At 39.5% G+C, this 16,448-nt stretch overlaps 1 protein-coding gene across 14 annotated transcripts in view; it reads right to left on the reverse strand.

Annotated features, from left to right (window-relative positions):
- Positions 1-16,448, reverse strand: part of PER3 (period circadian regulator 3) — a 62,679-nt gene that overhangs the window by 5,435 nt on the left and 40,796 nt on the right. For 6 of the 14 annotated variants that reach the window (XM_055261226.2, XM_063631932.1, XM_063631933.1 and 3 more), the window contains exons 17-21: positions 13,359-13,589; positions 12,249-12,946; positions 9,920-10,190; positions 3,714-3,897; positions 2,499-2,649 (exon numbers count right to left, since the gene is read on the reverse strand). In XM_055261226.2, coding sequence (XP_055117201.1) covers positions 2,499-2,649; positions 3,714-3,897; positions 9,920-10,190; positions 12,249-12,946; positions 13,359-13,589 — 1,535 coding nt within the window. Of the gene's footprint in view, positions 1-2,498; positions 2,650-3,713; positions 3,898-9,919; positions 10,194-12,248; positions 12,947-13,358; positions 13,590-16,448 lie in introns of those variants that run through there. The other 8 variants (XM_063631934.1, XM_055261222.2, XM_055261223.2 and 5 more) reach the window with 4 other exon arrangements.

Here is a 16,448-nt window from a genome sequence, read left to right on the forward strand (position 1 = left end):
GCCAAAAGTAAGGGAGAAGTGAAGACATTCCCAGACAAACAAAAGCCAGGGAGTATGATACCACTAGACCTACCATCCAAGAAATGCTAACAGGAGTCCTGCGGGGTTGAAATGAAAGGACACTGACAGTAACCTGAAGCTGTGTGAAGAAATAAAGATCTCAGTGAAGGTAAGTATGACTGCAACAACAATGCGCAATTCCACTTTTTGTTTTCTACATGATTTAAGAAACTAATACATTCAAAGAAAACTAGTAGTCTGTAAAATCCAGTATTATTTTAACTTTGATTTGTAATCTCATATTTTGCTTTCTATATTATTTAATAGATTAATGCATAAAAATAATTGTTTTTGGAAACACAATGTATAAAAACCTAATTTTATAACTTCAGTAACTGAAGAAGATGGAGATGGAGCTCTATAGAAGTGAGTTTTTGTAGGTTATCAAAATTAAGCTGGTATAAACTCAAACTGGAGTGATATGTTAGAATGCTAAATGTAATCCCCATGGTTATCACAACAAAAATAGCTACACAATATACACAACAGGAAACGAGCAGGGCATTACATTTCACTTCAAAAAACCAACACAAAAGATGACAGTAATGCAGGAAATTAGGGAAAAAAAAATCTTTTAAGGCACATAGAAAACAAATAGCAAAATGACACAAGTAAGTCCTTCTTTACCAGTAATTACTTTAAATGTAAATGGGCTAAATTCTCCAATCAAAAGACAGAGATCGACTGAACCGATTTTGAAAGGCACTATTCAGATACATGCTGTCTACTCACTTTAAATGTAGACACAAATAGGTCAAAAGTGAAAGGATGTAAAAAGTTACTACATGCAAATAGTAACCAAGAGAGTAGGTGTGTCTGTCAGTCACACCAAGACAAATAATGTATGATTCCACTCATATGAGGTGTGCAGAGTAGTCAAATTCATATGGCTCTTGCCTGTAATCCCAGCACTTTGAGAGGCTGAGGCGGACAGATCACTTGAGGTCAGGAGTTTGAGACCAGCCTGGCCAACATGGTGAAACCCCATTTCTACAAAAATTAGCTGGGCATGGTGGTGTGCACCTGCAATCCCAGCTACTCTGGAGGCTGAGGCAGGAGAATCACTTGAACCTAGGAGGCAGAGGTTGCAGTGAGCCAAGATCACGCCACTGCACTCCAGCATGGGCAAGAGAGCAAGACCCTGTCTCAAAAAAAAAAAGAAAAAAGAGAAAGTAGACCAGTGGTCGCAAAGGGTTGGGAGAAGGAGGAATGGGGAAGTTATTGTTAAATGGGTACAGAGTTTCAGTTTTGCAAAATGAAGAGAGTTCTGGAGATGGATGGTGGTGATGGTTGCATGTGAAAATATTTAATATTCTTGAATTATACACTTAAAAATAGTTCAGAAGGTAAATTTCATGTTATGTGTATTATACCACAATAAAAGTGTTAATTTTTAGAAAGAGGGGGTAGTAGAATTTCATTGCCTTGCTTACTTCATAAGCCTTAATATCATACTTTTTTTTAACACCTAACTTTACTCTCTTTTTTAAAAATATTTTTACACACACACACAAATTGTCTTTTTTGAGACTGGCTGGAATGCAGTGGCGAGATCATAGCTCACTGTAGCCTCAATTTCCCAGGCTCAAGCAATCCTCCTGCCTCAACCTCCAGAGTAGTTGGGACTACAGGTGCACGCCACCACACCTGGCTAATTGTTTTGATTTTTATTAGAGACGAGGTTTGGCTATGCTGCCCAGCGTGGTCTCTAACTCCTGGTCTCCAACTCCTGATCCTCTCACCTTGGCCTCCCAAAGTGCTGGGATTACAGACGTGAGCCACTGGACTAGGCCTACTTGTTATTGTTGTTAACTTGACTCTTCAACCTCCCATATCTTGATGTATGTGGGAATAAAGATCTCACTACTAGTACAACCATCACTACCACTACCACAGCTGCCACCAACACTGGTTGGGACCATTGGTAAATCAAAGCTTTACTGTTCAGGCTATTCACAAATAATCTCATTGAGAAGAACTCATAACAGCAAGAAGACACTTAGGTCCCATTAAAGTTTCTGCTTGGTATGAATACTACCTCTGGTGTGAATCTTACATCTTTTTTAACTCTTTTCAAACAATGCAGACATATTTGAAATACATAACAAATGACCTATCAAATGCAGTCAATCACACATCAAAGCAGGTGTTTTTACTCTTTATCATCCCATAACATTCCAACTGGTAGAAGAAAAAACCACCTGGAGGCAAAAAGACCTGTATTCAAAACCCAATGAACTGCATGGCCTTGTATGTTATTTAACAGGTGTATGCCTTACTTGTTGCTTATTGGTAAAGAGGGAATAATAACACCTACCATAGAGGCAAACTGTGAGGATTACAGTTTTTAGTGGGATCATGCAAGAGCATGACCTATATTAAAAGCACTACTTGGCCAAACTACATGAGTATATGACAGCCATTATTACTGTGCTTACTTGAATGTCGATTTCTTGAGCGACAGTCTGGCTTTGAATCCAATTATACACCTTAGCCAGCTCCTCCTTTTGCCCATGAGAAAACTGGGGCTGCTGCTGCCTCATACTTTCTAGCTTTTCTAGGTCTTCTTTTAGTACAACTTCTTTAACCCTGAAAACAAACAAACAAACAGAATCTTAACAGTCCTGAATAAGACACAGGGTTCTTTTCCTGTCATCTAGGAATAGCACTTCTTTTTGGTTGGTAATACACCTTACATTTTCTAACACATGAGGCATACATTAAAAAAATAACTAGATCATTTCCTTGTCAAGTTGGTAAAGGCTTTTTTCTTGGTGGAAAATATCTATATGATGTTTTAATGAGGTGTATGGAAGAAAGAGATTTCCCTTAGCTCTTTTCTTTTAGAAGGGGCAAAAAAATCAAGAGTCTAAAACAAAAAGTTCTTGTACTTGTGTGCCATCTTGGAAAGCACAGACTTTGTTTCTTTGTCTCATGATGTGTAAGATCTGTTTAGTCTGGATCTGAATATAGGTGACACTACCACTGCCACCCTTATTTTAAGAAATCATTCATCACGACTTCAAATGAATACATTTGAAAATACATTTCTCAAAGGGAATTTATAAAACATTCAATAATTATTTTGTCTTTAAAAACACATTAAGAAACCATAGGCTGGGTGCAGTGGCTCATGTCTGTAATCCCAGCACTTTGGGAGGCCGAGGTGGGCAGATCACCTGAGGCCAGGAGTTCAAGATCAACCTGGCCAACATGAGGAAATTCCATCTCTACTAAAAATACAAAAAACGAGCTGGGTGTGGTGGTGCATACCTGTAATCCCAACTACTTGGGAGGCTGAGGCAGGAGAATCTTGAACCTGGGAGGCGGAGGTTGTAGTGAGCTGAGATGGCACCACGGCACTCCAGCCTGGGTGACGGAGTGAGACTCTCTCACAAACAAACAAACAAACCCTATCTCTACCAAAAATACAAAAATTAGGCGTGGTGGTGCGCACCTGTAATCCCAGCTACTCGGGAGGCTGAGGCAGAAGAATTGCTAGAACCCAGGAGGTGGAGGTTGCAGTGAGCCGAGATCGTGCCACTGCACTCCAGCCTGGGTGACAGGGTGAGACTCCATCTCAAAAAAGAAAAGAAAAGGAAAAAAGAAACCATAAAAATATAAGAAGTGGGTCTTCGAAAGTGCTTTCTTACCTCTCAGGTACCTGATATGTCATGAGAACGCGCTCAGGTGTCTGCCGTATCATTCTCCAGATGGGTTCTTCGGCGACATTAGGAAATGTTTCTTTTTTCTGTACATCCTGAGATTGCCGCCCATTTGGGGAGATTTTAGAAGAGTAAACACTACTAGTAAAGTATATACTGCTGTCGCTGCTTCCTGTCAAAAATCAACAACAAATAATTAGAAAAGACCTGTCTGACTGATTTGCCAAACTGGCTCTCATTCTTCAGACTCTTGCTTTGGACAGTCCTCCTCCTCAGCCAGCCCAACCATTATTTCCGGGAAACTTCCTCCTCCCTGTGGACAGCCTCCTGGTTCTTTGGTCTTCCTGAGATCTCTTTTTCCATTCCTAATGAGCTGTCACTCTCAAAGCTACACATATTGTCCTTTATCATCACCCATAACTGTTCCATCTCCAAAATCATTAACATCTCAGCTTCACTCTCTCATTGGCTTGTTCTATTATTTCAACTATAAATGTGTTAATGGCGTCTTAGTCTTCCTGTAGTGGAGTCCTCAGTTCATCATTCAGTAACACACCTTGCAATACCTTAGACTTCTTTTTCCCTCTGAATTTTCATAACTGTCAAAATGCCAACTCCAATAAAGCCAATTATTGACTTTGTTCTTACCTAAACCCAAGTCGCCAAATACATACAGAAAGTCACATATAACAGGGCACAGTGTTTCTACAATAAACTCATCATCACCAACCTCAAATGCACCATCAAAATGCCTGGGAATCCTGCTACAGTTCTCTGGTCATGCACTAACCTACCCCCAGCAATGATTATTTGCAACCTATTTCCTGCCTCAATCTCACCTATTTTTTAAGGAAAAAAGAAGCCATCAGAAAGCAAATTAATCACCTTTATGATACCAAACATACACAATTAATGACATATGTACCCCCTCCTCACCTTCCTCCTGTCACAACAGAGAAATTGTTCATCCCAAGGACCATCCCTTTATGGCTGCTATGAAGCTTTATGGATCCTTCTTTTCCTATCTTGCATTTGACCCTTCTAGATCCTTCTCACTGACTTTGAAGGAATTAAAAATACAAAACACAAATATTTGTCTAATTTTTTTTTTTTAAAGTAAGTATGTAAATAAAAAAGTAATACAAACATTTTCCTCATTAAAAAATATCTTTAGGTCAGGCGTGGTGGCTCACACCTGTAATCCTGGCACTTTGTGAAGCCAAGATGAGAGGACTGCTTGAGGCCAGGAGTCTGAAACCAGCCTGGGCAACGCAGTGAGGTCCATCTCCATAAAAATAAAAAATTAGCTGAGTGTGGTGGTACATGCCTGTAGTCCTAGCTACTCAGGAGGCTAAGGTTGGAGGATTGCTTGAGCCCAGGAGTTTGAGGCTACAGTGAGCTATGATTGCATCAGTGCACTCTAGCCTGGGTAACAGAGTGAGACTTTGTGTCAAAACAGCAACAACAACAACAACAACAACACCCACACAAAACAACTTTAAGAGGTTGTTACTGTTTAAAGCAAAAATAACAACAATGTTATTGTGGGTTTTTTTTACACGTTAAAATGTATGACAAAAATAGCACAAAAGACAAAAGGGATATGGAAGTACTCTGTCTTAAGGTTCTAATATATAAAGTGATACAATAGGTATAATATTTGAAGGTAAACTGTGATAAGTAAAAGATGTGCACTGTAAAACCTAAAGCAGGCTGGGCATGGTGGCTCACACTTGTAATGCCAGCACTTTGGGAGGCCGAGGCGGGCGGATTGCCTGAGGTCAGGAGTTTGAGTTCAGTCTGGCCAACATGGTGAAACTCTGTCTATACTAAAAATACAAAAAATTAGGCGTGGTGGTGCACGCCTGTAGTACCGGCTACTTGGGAGGCGGAGGCAGGAGAATTGCTTGAATCTGGGAGGTGGAGGGTGCAGTGAGCCAAGATGGCACCACTGCACTCCAGCCTGGGTGACAGAGTTAGACTCAGTCTCAAAGAAAAAAATAAGATAAAATAAAAATAAATAAAAAGTTAATCCTAGAGCAAAAACTTAAAAAAAAAAAAAAAAAAAAGAGGTATGCTTAGAAGCCAATACACAACCCAAAAGGAGGAGGGTAGGAGGAAAAAAACAAGGGCAGATGAGACAAACAGAAAATTAGTAGCAAGATGAAAGATTTAACTTAAACCTAACCATATCAATATTCACATTAAATGTAAATAGTCTAAGCAAGCATTGCAGTTAAGAGGCTGAGACTCTCACATGAATAAAAAGCAATACCCAACTATATGGTGGTTACGAGAAACTTACTTTAAATACAAAGACACAGATAAGTTAAAAGTAAAAAGATGAAAAAAATTTACCATGCAAACACTAATCAAAATAAAGCTGGACTGGATATACTGATACCAGACAAAGCAGACTTCAAAGCAAGACATATTTCAGGATAAAGAGAGCAATTCATCAAGAGGATATAATAATCTTAAGTGTATATGCATCTAATAAAAGAGCTTCAAAATACATGAAGCAAAAACTCACTGCACTATGAGAAAAAATAAATTCGCATTTATACCTGGACATATAAGAGCTGTATCATAATAACTTATAAAACAGATAGAAAATCAGTTAGAATAGAGAAGGATGGATCAACATTATCAACCAACTTGATCTAATTTACAGAACAACTTGATCTAATTTACAGATCTAATTACAACTTGATCTAATTTACAGAACACATGACTCAACAACAGCAAAAAGCATATTCTTTTCAAATGCACATGAAACATTTATCATGATGGACCAAATTCCAGATCATTACGCAATGTCTTGGTAAATTTAAAAAATACAAAACAATGTTCTCTGACTGCATTTAAATTATAAATAAAATAAAAATATCTAAAAAAATCTCCAAATATTAGGAAATTAAGCCTTTCTAAAATAACCAAAAGATCAAAGAAGAAAATACAAGTGAAATTAGAAATATTTTAGACTGGCCAGGCACAGTAGCATATGCCTGCAGTTCCAGCTACTCAGGAAGCTGAGGCCAGAGGATTGTTGAGCCCAGGAGTTTGAGGGTGCAGTGAGCTGGGATCATGCCACTGCACTCCAGCCTGGGCAACAGAGTGAGACCTTGGTTCCAAAAAAAAAGAACTATTTAAGCTGAATGAAAATAAAAATACAACATACCAAAATTTGAGGGATGCAATGGTTAGAGCATTCAATAGCATTAAATGTTTATATTAGGGGGGAAAAATCTCAATTCGAAGATCTAACAAGTAAGCTTCTACCTTAAGAAATAAGAAAAAAAACAAAATCCAAAGTAAAAAGAAAAGAACTAATAAAAATTAGAGCATAGGCTGGACACGGTGGCTGATGCTTGTAATCCCAGCACTTTGGAAGGCCGAGGCGGGCGAATCATGAGATCAGGAGTTCAAGACTAGCCTGGCCAACATGGTGAAACCCCGTCTCTACTAAAAATACAAAAAATCAACTGGGTGTGGTGGCGGGCATCCATAATCCCAGCTACTCAGGAGGCTAAGGCAGGAGAATCGCTTGATCCTGGGAGGTGGAGGTTGCAGTGAGCCGAGATCGTGCCACTGCACTCCAGCCTGGGTGACAGTGCCAGACTCCGTCTCAGGAAAAAAAAAAAAAAATTAGAGCATAAATCAATAAAATAAAAAACCAAAAAAAAAAAAAATAGGAAACAAAACCCCAATGAGATCAAAAGTTCTTTGAAAAGTTATTAAAATTGATAAACATACAGTCAGATTGATCAGGAAAAATATCAATACCAGCAATAAGAGGGGTACATTACTATAAAACCTACAGACATTAAAAGGAAAAGGGAATATTAAAAACTTTATGCCAATATATTCAACAAATTAGATAAAATATACATTTCTTTTTTTTTTTTTTTTTTTTTTTTTTTTTTTTGAGAAGGAGTCTCGCTCTTTCACCCAGGCTGGAGTGCAGTGGTGCGATCTCGGCTCACTGCAGTCTCCGTCCCCCGGGGTTCACGCCATTCTCCTGCCTCAGCCTCCCGCGTAGCTGGGACTACAGGCGCCCGCCACCTCGCCCAGCTAATTTTTTTGTATTTTTCAGTAGAGATGGGGTTTCACCGTGTTAGCCAGGATGGTCTCGATCTCCTGACCTCGTGATCCGCCCGCCTCGGCCTCCCAAAGTGCTGGGATTACAGGCGTGAGCCACCGCGCCCGGCCAAAAATATACATTTCTTAAACGATACAAATTACCAAAGATCACTAAGAAACTGATAACCTGATTAGACCCATATCTATTAAAGAATTTAAATTTGTTGTTAAAATCCTTCTCACCAAGAAAACTCCAGGCCCAGAAACATCCACTGGTAAATTCTACCAAACATACAAAGAAGAAATAATATCAGTTCAACACAAACTCTTCCAGGAAACAGAACAGCATAGAATAGTTCCTAGCTCATTTTTTGAGGCCAGAATTACTCTGATACCAAAACCAGACAAAGACATTACAAGTAAAGAAAGTAAATGGACCAATATTCTGCACAGAGATGCAATAATGGGTAACAAAATATTAGGAAGATAATCCAACAATATATAAAAAAGGATAAAAGAGCATGACCAAATGCAAGGTTAATTTATTATCAGAAAACTGATGTAATTCACTCTATTAATAGAGTAATGGAGGAAAACCACATGATTATCTCAACAGACGCAGAAAAGTCAACTCAGTGGAGCAGCAATAGAAGGGAACTTCCTCAATCTGATAAGGGCATTCAAGGAAAACTTATATTTAACATCATACTTAATGGTGAAACACTGACTGCTTTCCCATTAAGACTGTGAACCAGGCAAGAATGTCTATTTTCCTATTTCTATTAAACACTTCACTGTGGGTCCTAGCCAGTTCAATGAGGCAAGACAAATAAAGACATACAGACGGAAAAAAAGAAGTAAAATTATATTTGCAGATAATAAAGACTATGTAGAAAAGTCCTGCAGAATCTACAAAAGAGCTACTAAAACTAATCAATGAGTTTAGCAAGACTGCAGAATACAAGTTAAAAATACACAATTTGATTAAATTTCTATATGCTAACAACAAACAATTGCAAACTGAAAATTTTAAATGCCATTTTCAGTAGCATCAACAATTATAAAATCCTTAGAGATAAATTTAGCAAAATATATGTAAGAATTGTAGGCTGAAAACTATAAAACACTGTTGAGAAGAATTAAAGACCTACATAGAGAAATCGTACTTGTGGATCAAAATACTCAATATCATCAGGAAGATAATTATTCACAAATTGATCATCTACAGATTCAACACAATTTCAATCCAAACACCAGAAGACTTTTTTGTAGAAACTGAGAAATGGAGTCTATAATTTACATGGACAAAGGACCTAGAATATTCAAAATCATTTTGAAAAGAAGAATTAAGTTGAAGGACTTACTTCACCAGGCTTCAAGACTTACTTGAAAGTTACATTACTCGAGTGTGGTATTGGCCTAAAGCTAACCATCCAGATCAGTGGAACAGAAAAGACAGTCCAGAAATAGACCCACACGTATATGGTCAAGTTATTTTCAACAAAGGTGTCATGGCAGTTTAATGGGGGAAAGATTAATCCTTTGAACAAACAGGGCAGGAACAGTTAGATATCCCAATGTAAAGAAAGTATATTAACCCTTCCTCATACCATACACAAAAATTAACTCAAAATGGATCACAGATCTAAGCTATAAATGCTATTGAGGGTGCATCTCAACAGCATCATGCTAACTGAAAGAATCCTAATACGAAAGACAGCATACTGTCTGATTCTATACATAAATCACAGGAAAAGCAAAACTAAAGTGACAGAAAGCAAACCAGTGGCTGCCAGGAGACCAACGGGCAGGGCAGAGATGGACTGGTGAGGGTCACAGAACTGTTTGGAGTGACAGAAATGTTCTATATGGTGATTGTGGTAGTGCTTACACTAAGGTACACATCTGTCAGAATTCTTGTTTGTACCCCTAAAATTGGTGAATTTTATTGTGTATAAATATACCCCAATATACCTGACAAAAAGGAAAAAGGGAAAAAGAAAAAAAAACCCTGTACTTCCACATCAGTGCCTGGGGTACACAGTGAGAGCTCATCACATAGTGAATGCCTGGCAATGGGGTTTGAAACATTAGTTGTCCTAATCCACTACCTGATGCTGCTGAACCAGTTCCGGATGGAGATTCGCTGGGAGGTGACCCCGTGGACAGAACACTGGCAGTAGGATGGGATGGAGTCCTGCTGGGAAGCAATCCCGTGGACAATGTGCTGGCAGTAGGATGGTATGGATTCTCTGCGGGAGGTGATCCTGTGGACAGAGTGCTGGCAGTAGGATGGGATGGATTCTCCCTGGGAGGTGACCCCGTGGACAGTGCACCAGTAGTGGCAGGACTGCTCTCACTGCCACTGTTGCCTGTAACACACTGCTAGAAAGTAAGGGCACATGAAAAGACACTTTAATCTTCTTATCACAAAATACAGTAGTCCTCCTTTATTCATAGTTTTGCTTTCTGTAGTTTTAGTTACCTGTGGTCAACCGAGGTCCAAAAATAGTAAATGGAAAATTCCAGAAATAAACAGTTCTTAAGTTTAAAATTGTGAGCCATTCTGGTAGTGTCATAAAATTTTGAGCTGTCTCATTGCTTCCAGCCTGTGATAGGAATCATTCCTTTATTTCACACCTCCACACTGTATGTGCTACCCACTTGTTAGTCGCTCAGTAGCCGTCTTGGTTATCAGATCTACTGTTGTGCTGTCATAGTGCTTGTGTTCAAGTAACACTTATTTTACTTAATCATGGCCCCAAAGTGCAAGAGGAGTGATGCCAGCAATTGGGATATGCCAAAGAGAAGTCATAAAGTGCTTCATTTAAGTGAAAAGGTGAAAGTTCTCAAGAAGGAAAGGAAAAACCCATATGCTGAGAGTGCTACAATTTTAGGCAAGAATGAATCTTCTATCCGTGAAACTGTGATGAGTATATTGTTATCACTCTTCTATGTTATTAGTTACTGCTGTTAATCTCTTACTGTTCTTAATTTATCAATTAAACTTTACCACAGATATGTATAGTATGTTTAGGAAAAAACATACTGTATATAGGGTTCAGAACTATCCACGGTTTCCGGCATCCACCAGGGGTTTGAAACATATCCCCTGGGTAAGGGAGAGACTACTGTAACTGGCAGATCTTCAACTCCATATGTTAAACAGAATAAAATTTACATATATAACTAAGAAGTAAAAACTTTCCAGCCTATCCCTAAGAAATAAGTTCGTTTGTAAGTAATATTAAGGCACTACTACTTTCTCAGTACCTGCTACATGCCAGGCACCGCACAAGTAGTTTTTTTGTCACTCAGCAAATACATATCGAACATTTTATATGTTCTAGGCACTGCGTCAAACACTAGGAATATAATAATGAACAAAACAAAGTTCCAGCTCTCCAGGAGCACCTACTGCATAGGGAGAAGTACTATATAAATACATCATTTAGCCCTCAGAGTAAGCTATGAGGGATTCATCTTTCCATTTTCCTAATAAGGAAACAGAAGCAAAGAAAGGTTAAGTAACTTGTCTAAATGAATCCTCCTAACTAGTGACTGAGCTGGGATTTGAATCCATGTCTTATTCCATAGCCCAGGCTTTACTCACTGTAATATACTGCCTTGCCTTAGATTTTTAGCAAGCACACTATATACCAGGGTTTCAAAAGTGAGCATATTTTCTTGATTTGTATCACTAGATTTTGAATATCTGTTAAAGAAGGGTATTACACCTTAAAGAGAAGGTCAAAGAAAAATCTGTGTAAATATTCACACTTGCCTTGGATTCTATACCTAAATACAGGAACATCAGATTCCAAAGTTTAACCTGCTAAATAAACCTGAGAATGGCTTTTTAGGCAAACGGAAGAAAAGTTAAAGGAAGCAGACCAAAAAAGCTTTTGGTTTTGAAAAAATGACATGTTTAAGTGGGAAACTAGGAACTGCCTACTCTACTGATAACAACAAATAAAATAGCTCCTACCTCTTCATACACACCTGTTGTCCTGTGACTGTGCATGAAGTACAATCGTTAAATTGTCAATATGGCTTATTCCTATCTTACCAGACCATAACCCCGGTTGTAAGTAAACAAATACGTATTATAGGCAATGAACACTTACACGTAATACCTGGATCGAATTTTAAAGAGTGGAGGGAATCCAGTTCACATGAAAACTTAAAAGATAGCACTTTGGAAAAAACCTCACAAAGTATGTAAGAAACTAGAATATAGATGATTCTTTCGTGTCTACTTTCCAAACAGAGCCAGGCAGATGTGTTTCGTGTTTACACAGAATTAGGCTAACAGGATCACTCACAGTAGCCATGCAGATTACCTATTGAGGATGTCAGCGCTGAGTCCCAACGCGACCACCTTAACTTTAGTAAGATATTCACTTTCTCACTTGAGTGTTGAAAATGAGCATCACTTACATACTCAGCTTGTGGGCACGTGTTCCTTCTCATCTGATCTGCAGATTCAGAGGGTCTGGGCATCTCTTCCTGAAGTAAGTTTAACTGCAAGGGTGAGCTGCTTCTCGAAGTAATGAACGGGTGCCCCTCGCTTTGTGCCTCCCACTTTTCCTCCTCTCTCCTTTGGTTGGTGACTGAAGGGGGTGGGTTCAGGGTTGGATTCATTGCTGAGGACATTGAGGGTGATATCACAGAAGAGGCTGTCGCCCCCAGAAATGGACATGGAAAGAACGATGGCGACAACAGAGGACAGACAGGGGGGTCAGGCAGGAAAACGGTCATAAAAGTATCCAAGTAAGGAAAAGGGAAAGCTGGGTAAGGCTGCAGGCCCTCGGACAAGGGCGGCCCATGCAGGCCTTCCGGTGCAGTTCCGGGGGCTGCGTATTCTCTTCTGGGAGAGGTCGCGGCTGGGAGGGGAAAAGCTGGGACGAGATAAGGGGCCTGGCTGGGCACCATGGCGGCAGGTGGGAAGGTCGGGCTCGAGGTGTGCGGAGAGGAGGCCGCGGAGGGGCAGCAGGGCTGTGCGTTCTGATGCGCTCCCCTGCGGGGACCAGAGCCCCAGTTCGAGCTGCTGCTGTCCGGCGGCTCCAGCAGCTTCTTCCGCTTGTGCTTCCCTTTCCTGCAGCCGGCCGACCGTGTCTGCTTGGAAGTAGAATCTCCTGGAAGGATAAAGGTAGAGACAAATTATGGAAAATTAAACCCAAAAAGAAGAGAAGGATGCCACTTACAGGTAGTTATAGGTAGCTGACAAATGAATGCGCATTTGCCAATACTACCAGAATGGCAAAAAGTGGCTCTAAAAAGATGAACAAAATTCCGGATAAAAATAGTTGCTATCGAATAAACTTATTTCAGCATCTCTCGATCAGTTTCTCACAAAAGAAGTTTCTCAGATCTAGGATCTAAGAAAGAATTTACCTAAATTGTTGATGTAAATGGATTGTTTCAGCATCTCTCCATCAGTTTCTTACAAGTAAAACTCCTGTTGTTCACTCCTTATCTCCTGGTCCTTAGATATAGTTTGTAACATTTACAAAGATTAATGGCATTTATTTTTAAAAACTTACGTACCTTGAAAATATGAATATTTGGCTTTGCTCCTGCTTTCTTGCTGAAGATAGGAGCTGTAGGGTGATGACAGGATCTTTTCTCGGAATTTATCAACATAATTCTGCTCTTCCTTCTGGGTGTGCGCTGACAGAACAGCCGCTGTGAGCCCCACGTGTTTAAATTCTTCCGAAGTCAAAGGGGCTGGCTGCATGTTCAGGGTCCAGGGCTCACAGAAGAGGGTGGCATCCCTGGCTGAGGTGGAAGAAGACATATTTAATTTTAATTCCTATCAATTATTTGTATTTATTTATTTTACTTTGTTAACTGCCTTTCATTTTTACAAACATTATTATAACTGCTGGAATACAAAAAATCTTCATTAGCCTAGCACAGAAATTCTTGATTTTCTGTCTTCCTTTATATTCTTTGCACCAATGCACATACATTTTACAGTTGTAATAATATGTACACATTTATTTAAATCTTGCTTTTATTGGAAACATTTTTCTCTCTCCTTGAATTCTTCAAAATTTCTTTTTGTCTTTGAACTTACCTTTTAAATAGGTAATATATTCATGTGGTTCAAAAACCAGGAAGTATTAATAAAGACATGTAGTAAATTCCCCTCATCCCTGTCCACGCTCTGTCTAGTTCTCATTTGTTTCCCCTGCAGAAGACCATTCCGCTGGAGTGCAGTGGCACCATCATGGCTCACTGCCACCTCTGCCTCCCAGGTTCAGGCGATTCCGCCTTAGCCTCCCAAGTAGCTGGGACTATAAGCGTGCGCCACACCACGCCTGGCTAAATTAATTTTTTTTTTTTTTTTGAGATGGAGTTTCGCTCTTGTTGCCCAGGCTAGAGTGCAATGGCATGATCTTGGTTCACTGCAACCTCTGCTTCCTGAGTTCAAGTGATTCTCCTGCTTCAGCCTCCCAAGTAGCTGGAATTACAGGCATGTGCCACCACACCGGGCTAATTTTATATTTTTAGTAGAGACGGGGTTTCACCGTGTTGGCCAGGCTGGTCTCAAACTCTTGACCTCAGGTGATCCATCTGCCTTGGCCTCCCAAAGTGCTGGGATTACAGGCATGAGCCACCGTACCCGGCCCTTCCAGTTTATTACATATGAACAAGGATGAATATGGATTATCTTCCTCTCTGACCCCATCTTTACCCAAAGGCACATATGTACATTAGTCATCAACGCACCTTTTTCACTTTACCATATCCCTTGGAGAACTTTATCAGTGGCTAGACAGTTGTCTCATACTTCTACACTGCTGCGGAGTTCCAGTTTATATGAATAGCACAGTTTACTAAAGTGAACACCTGTGGATGGATTTTGGGTTGCCTCTTTTTTATTATTGATATATAATAGTTGTACATTAAAATTACTTTTATTGATATAGAATGGTTATATCTATTTTGGGGTTGCTTCTAAAAAATTACTTCTAACAACAAAAGATTTTGTGGTGGACACTGTAGAGGGCTCCCCCAATATCCATTCCGGCTCACCCCTGTGGTGCAGTTATCTGGGTGGTTTGGGTGGGTGTGGCCCACTCCACATCCAGAAGTGGCCTGTGACTAAATCAGTACCACAGGGGGCTTTGCTTCCGGCCAAGTTGGAGTAACAGGGACCAAACTTACCTTCCTGAGATTAAAAAAAAAAAAAAAAAAAAGCCAAAATATATAAAATAATAGGTTTCAGACACTGAAGGAAAGTGACCCCCGAGGATAAGAAACAAGGGAGGTGAGCCCGAGGACTGCCCCAGCGTGCAGCCTGGAGGGTTTCCAGGGACTCACCAGGGCATTCATGGGAGGAAAAAAACATCTGAGAGGATTAGCAGGAATAAGAGCTGAAGCTCACGCAAGCTGCAGAGTAGTGCCAGTTCCCATCTGCCAGACTAGAGACTGTCCTAACTCCTGAGGCACCACAAGGAGCACTCAGGAAGGTCTTGCCTTGGTAGCAGAGGAAAAATAGGCCTAGACTACACACTATTTGTCCTGCCTAGCAAATTTAAAAAGCAAAGCCTGAAAGGATCGATCTGTTTACAGGTAACTTCACTGGGACCCAGAATAAAGATCAAGAATATTTATAGGAATACAAATATATTTGGTACCCATTCACAGTATCTGGCATCCAATTAGAAAGAATCACCAGGCATGCAAAGAAGCAGGAAAATACAACCCCATAATAAGGAAAAAAGGCACCGAGAAACTGAGTCTACAGTTTATACAAAAGACCTAACAGTCAAAGCAATCTTGAAGAAGAATAAAGCTGAAGGATTTAAACTACCTGATTTCAAGACTCACTGTACAGCTACATGAACCAAGACCACTCTATACTGGTATAAGTTTATCAATTTTGTTCATCTTTTCAAAGAACCAACTTTTAGCTTTAATTTTCTCTATTGTCTGTTTTCTATTTTGTCGATTTTTGCTTTTGTCTTTATTATTTCCTTCATTCTGTCTTGGACTTATTTCACTCTTCTTTTGCTGACTTTTTAAACCGTAACTTTAGATCATTGATTTGAGACATTTCTTCTCTAACAGCATTTTTAAAGCTATTGATCTTCTTACAGGCCCCATTTTTAGCTGTATTCCATACATTTTAGTATGCTATACTTTCAGTATCATTGATTTGGAAATATTTTCTGATTCTCTGTGATTTCTTTTTTGAATCACACTTAGAAATGTGTTGTCTGATTTATAAACATTTGGGTTGAAACATCTTATTACTGATTTTTAATTTAATTCACTAGCCAGAGAACACAGTTCACACACCATCAATCCTTTTAAATCTGAGACATACTATAGCCCAACATGTTGTATTTCTCAGTGAACATACTGTGTGTACTTGAAAAGGTTGTGGATTATGCAGTTACTGGGTCTCACGTTCTCTGTCAATTAGATCAAGGTGGTTGATAGTGTTGTATGGATCATCTGTTTCTTATTTTTTCTCTATGTTTTTATCAGTTGCAGAGAGGGAGTGTACAATTTTCCAAATATAATCATGGAAAGTCTATTTCCTTATTTTTGCTTCATAGCTTTTTTTTTTTTTCGAGACGGAGTTTTGCTGTTGTTGCCCAGGCTGGAGTGTAGAGTGCAATG

This window comes from Symphalangus syndactylus, chromosome 22 (assembly GCF_028878055.3).
Source record: "Symphalangus syndactylus isolate Jambi chromosome 22, NHGRI_mSymSyn1-v2.1_pri, whole genome shotgun sequence".
NCBI classification, from domain to species: domain Eukaryota; kingdom Metazoa; phylum Chordata; class Mammalia; order Primates; family Hylobatidae; genus Symphalangus; species Symphalangus syndactylus.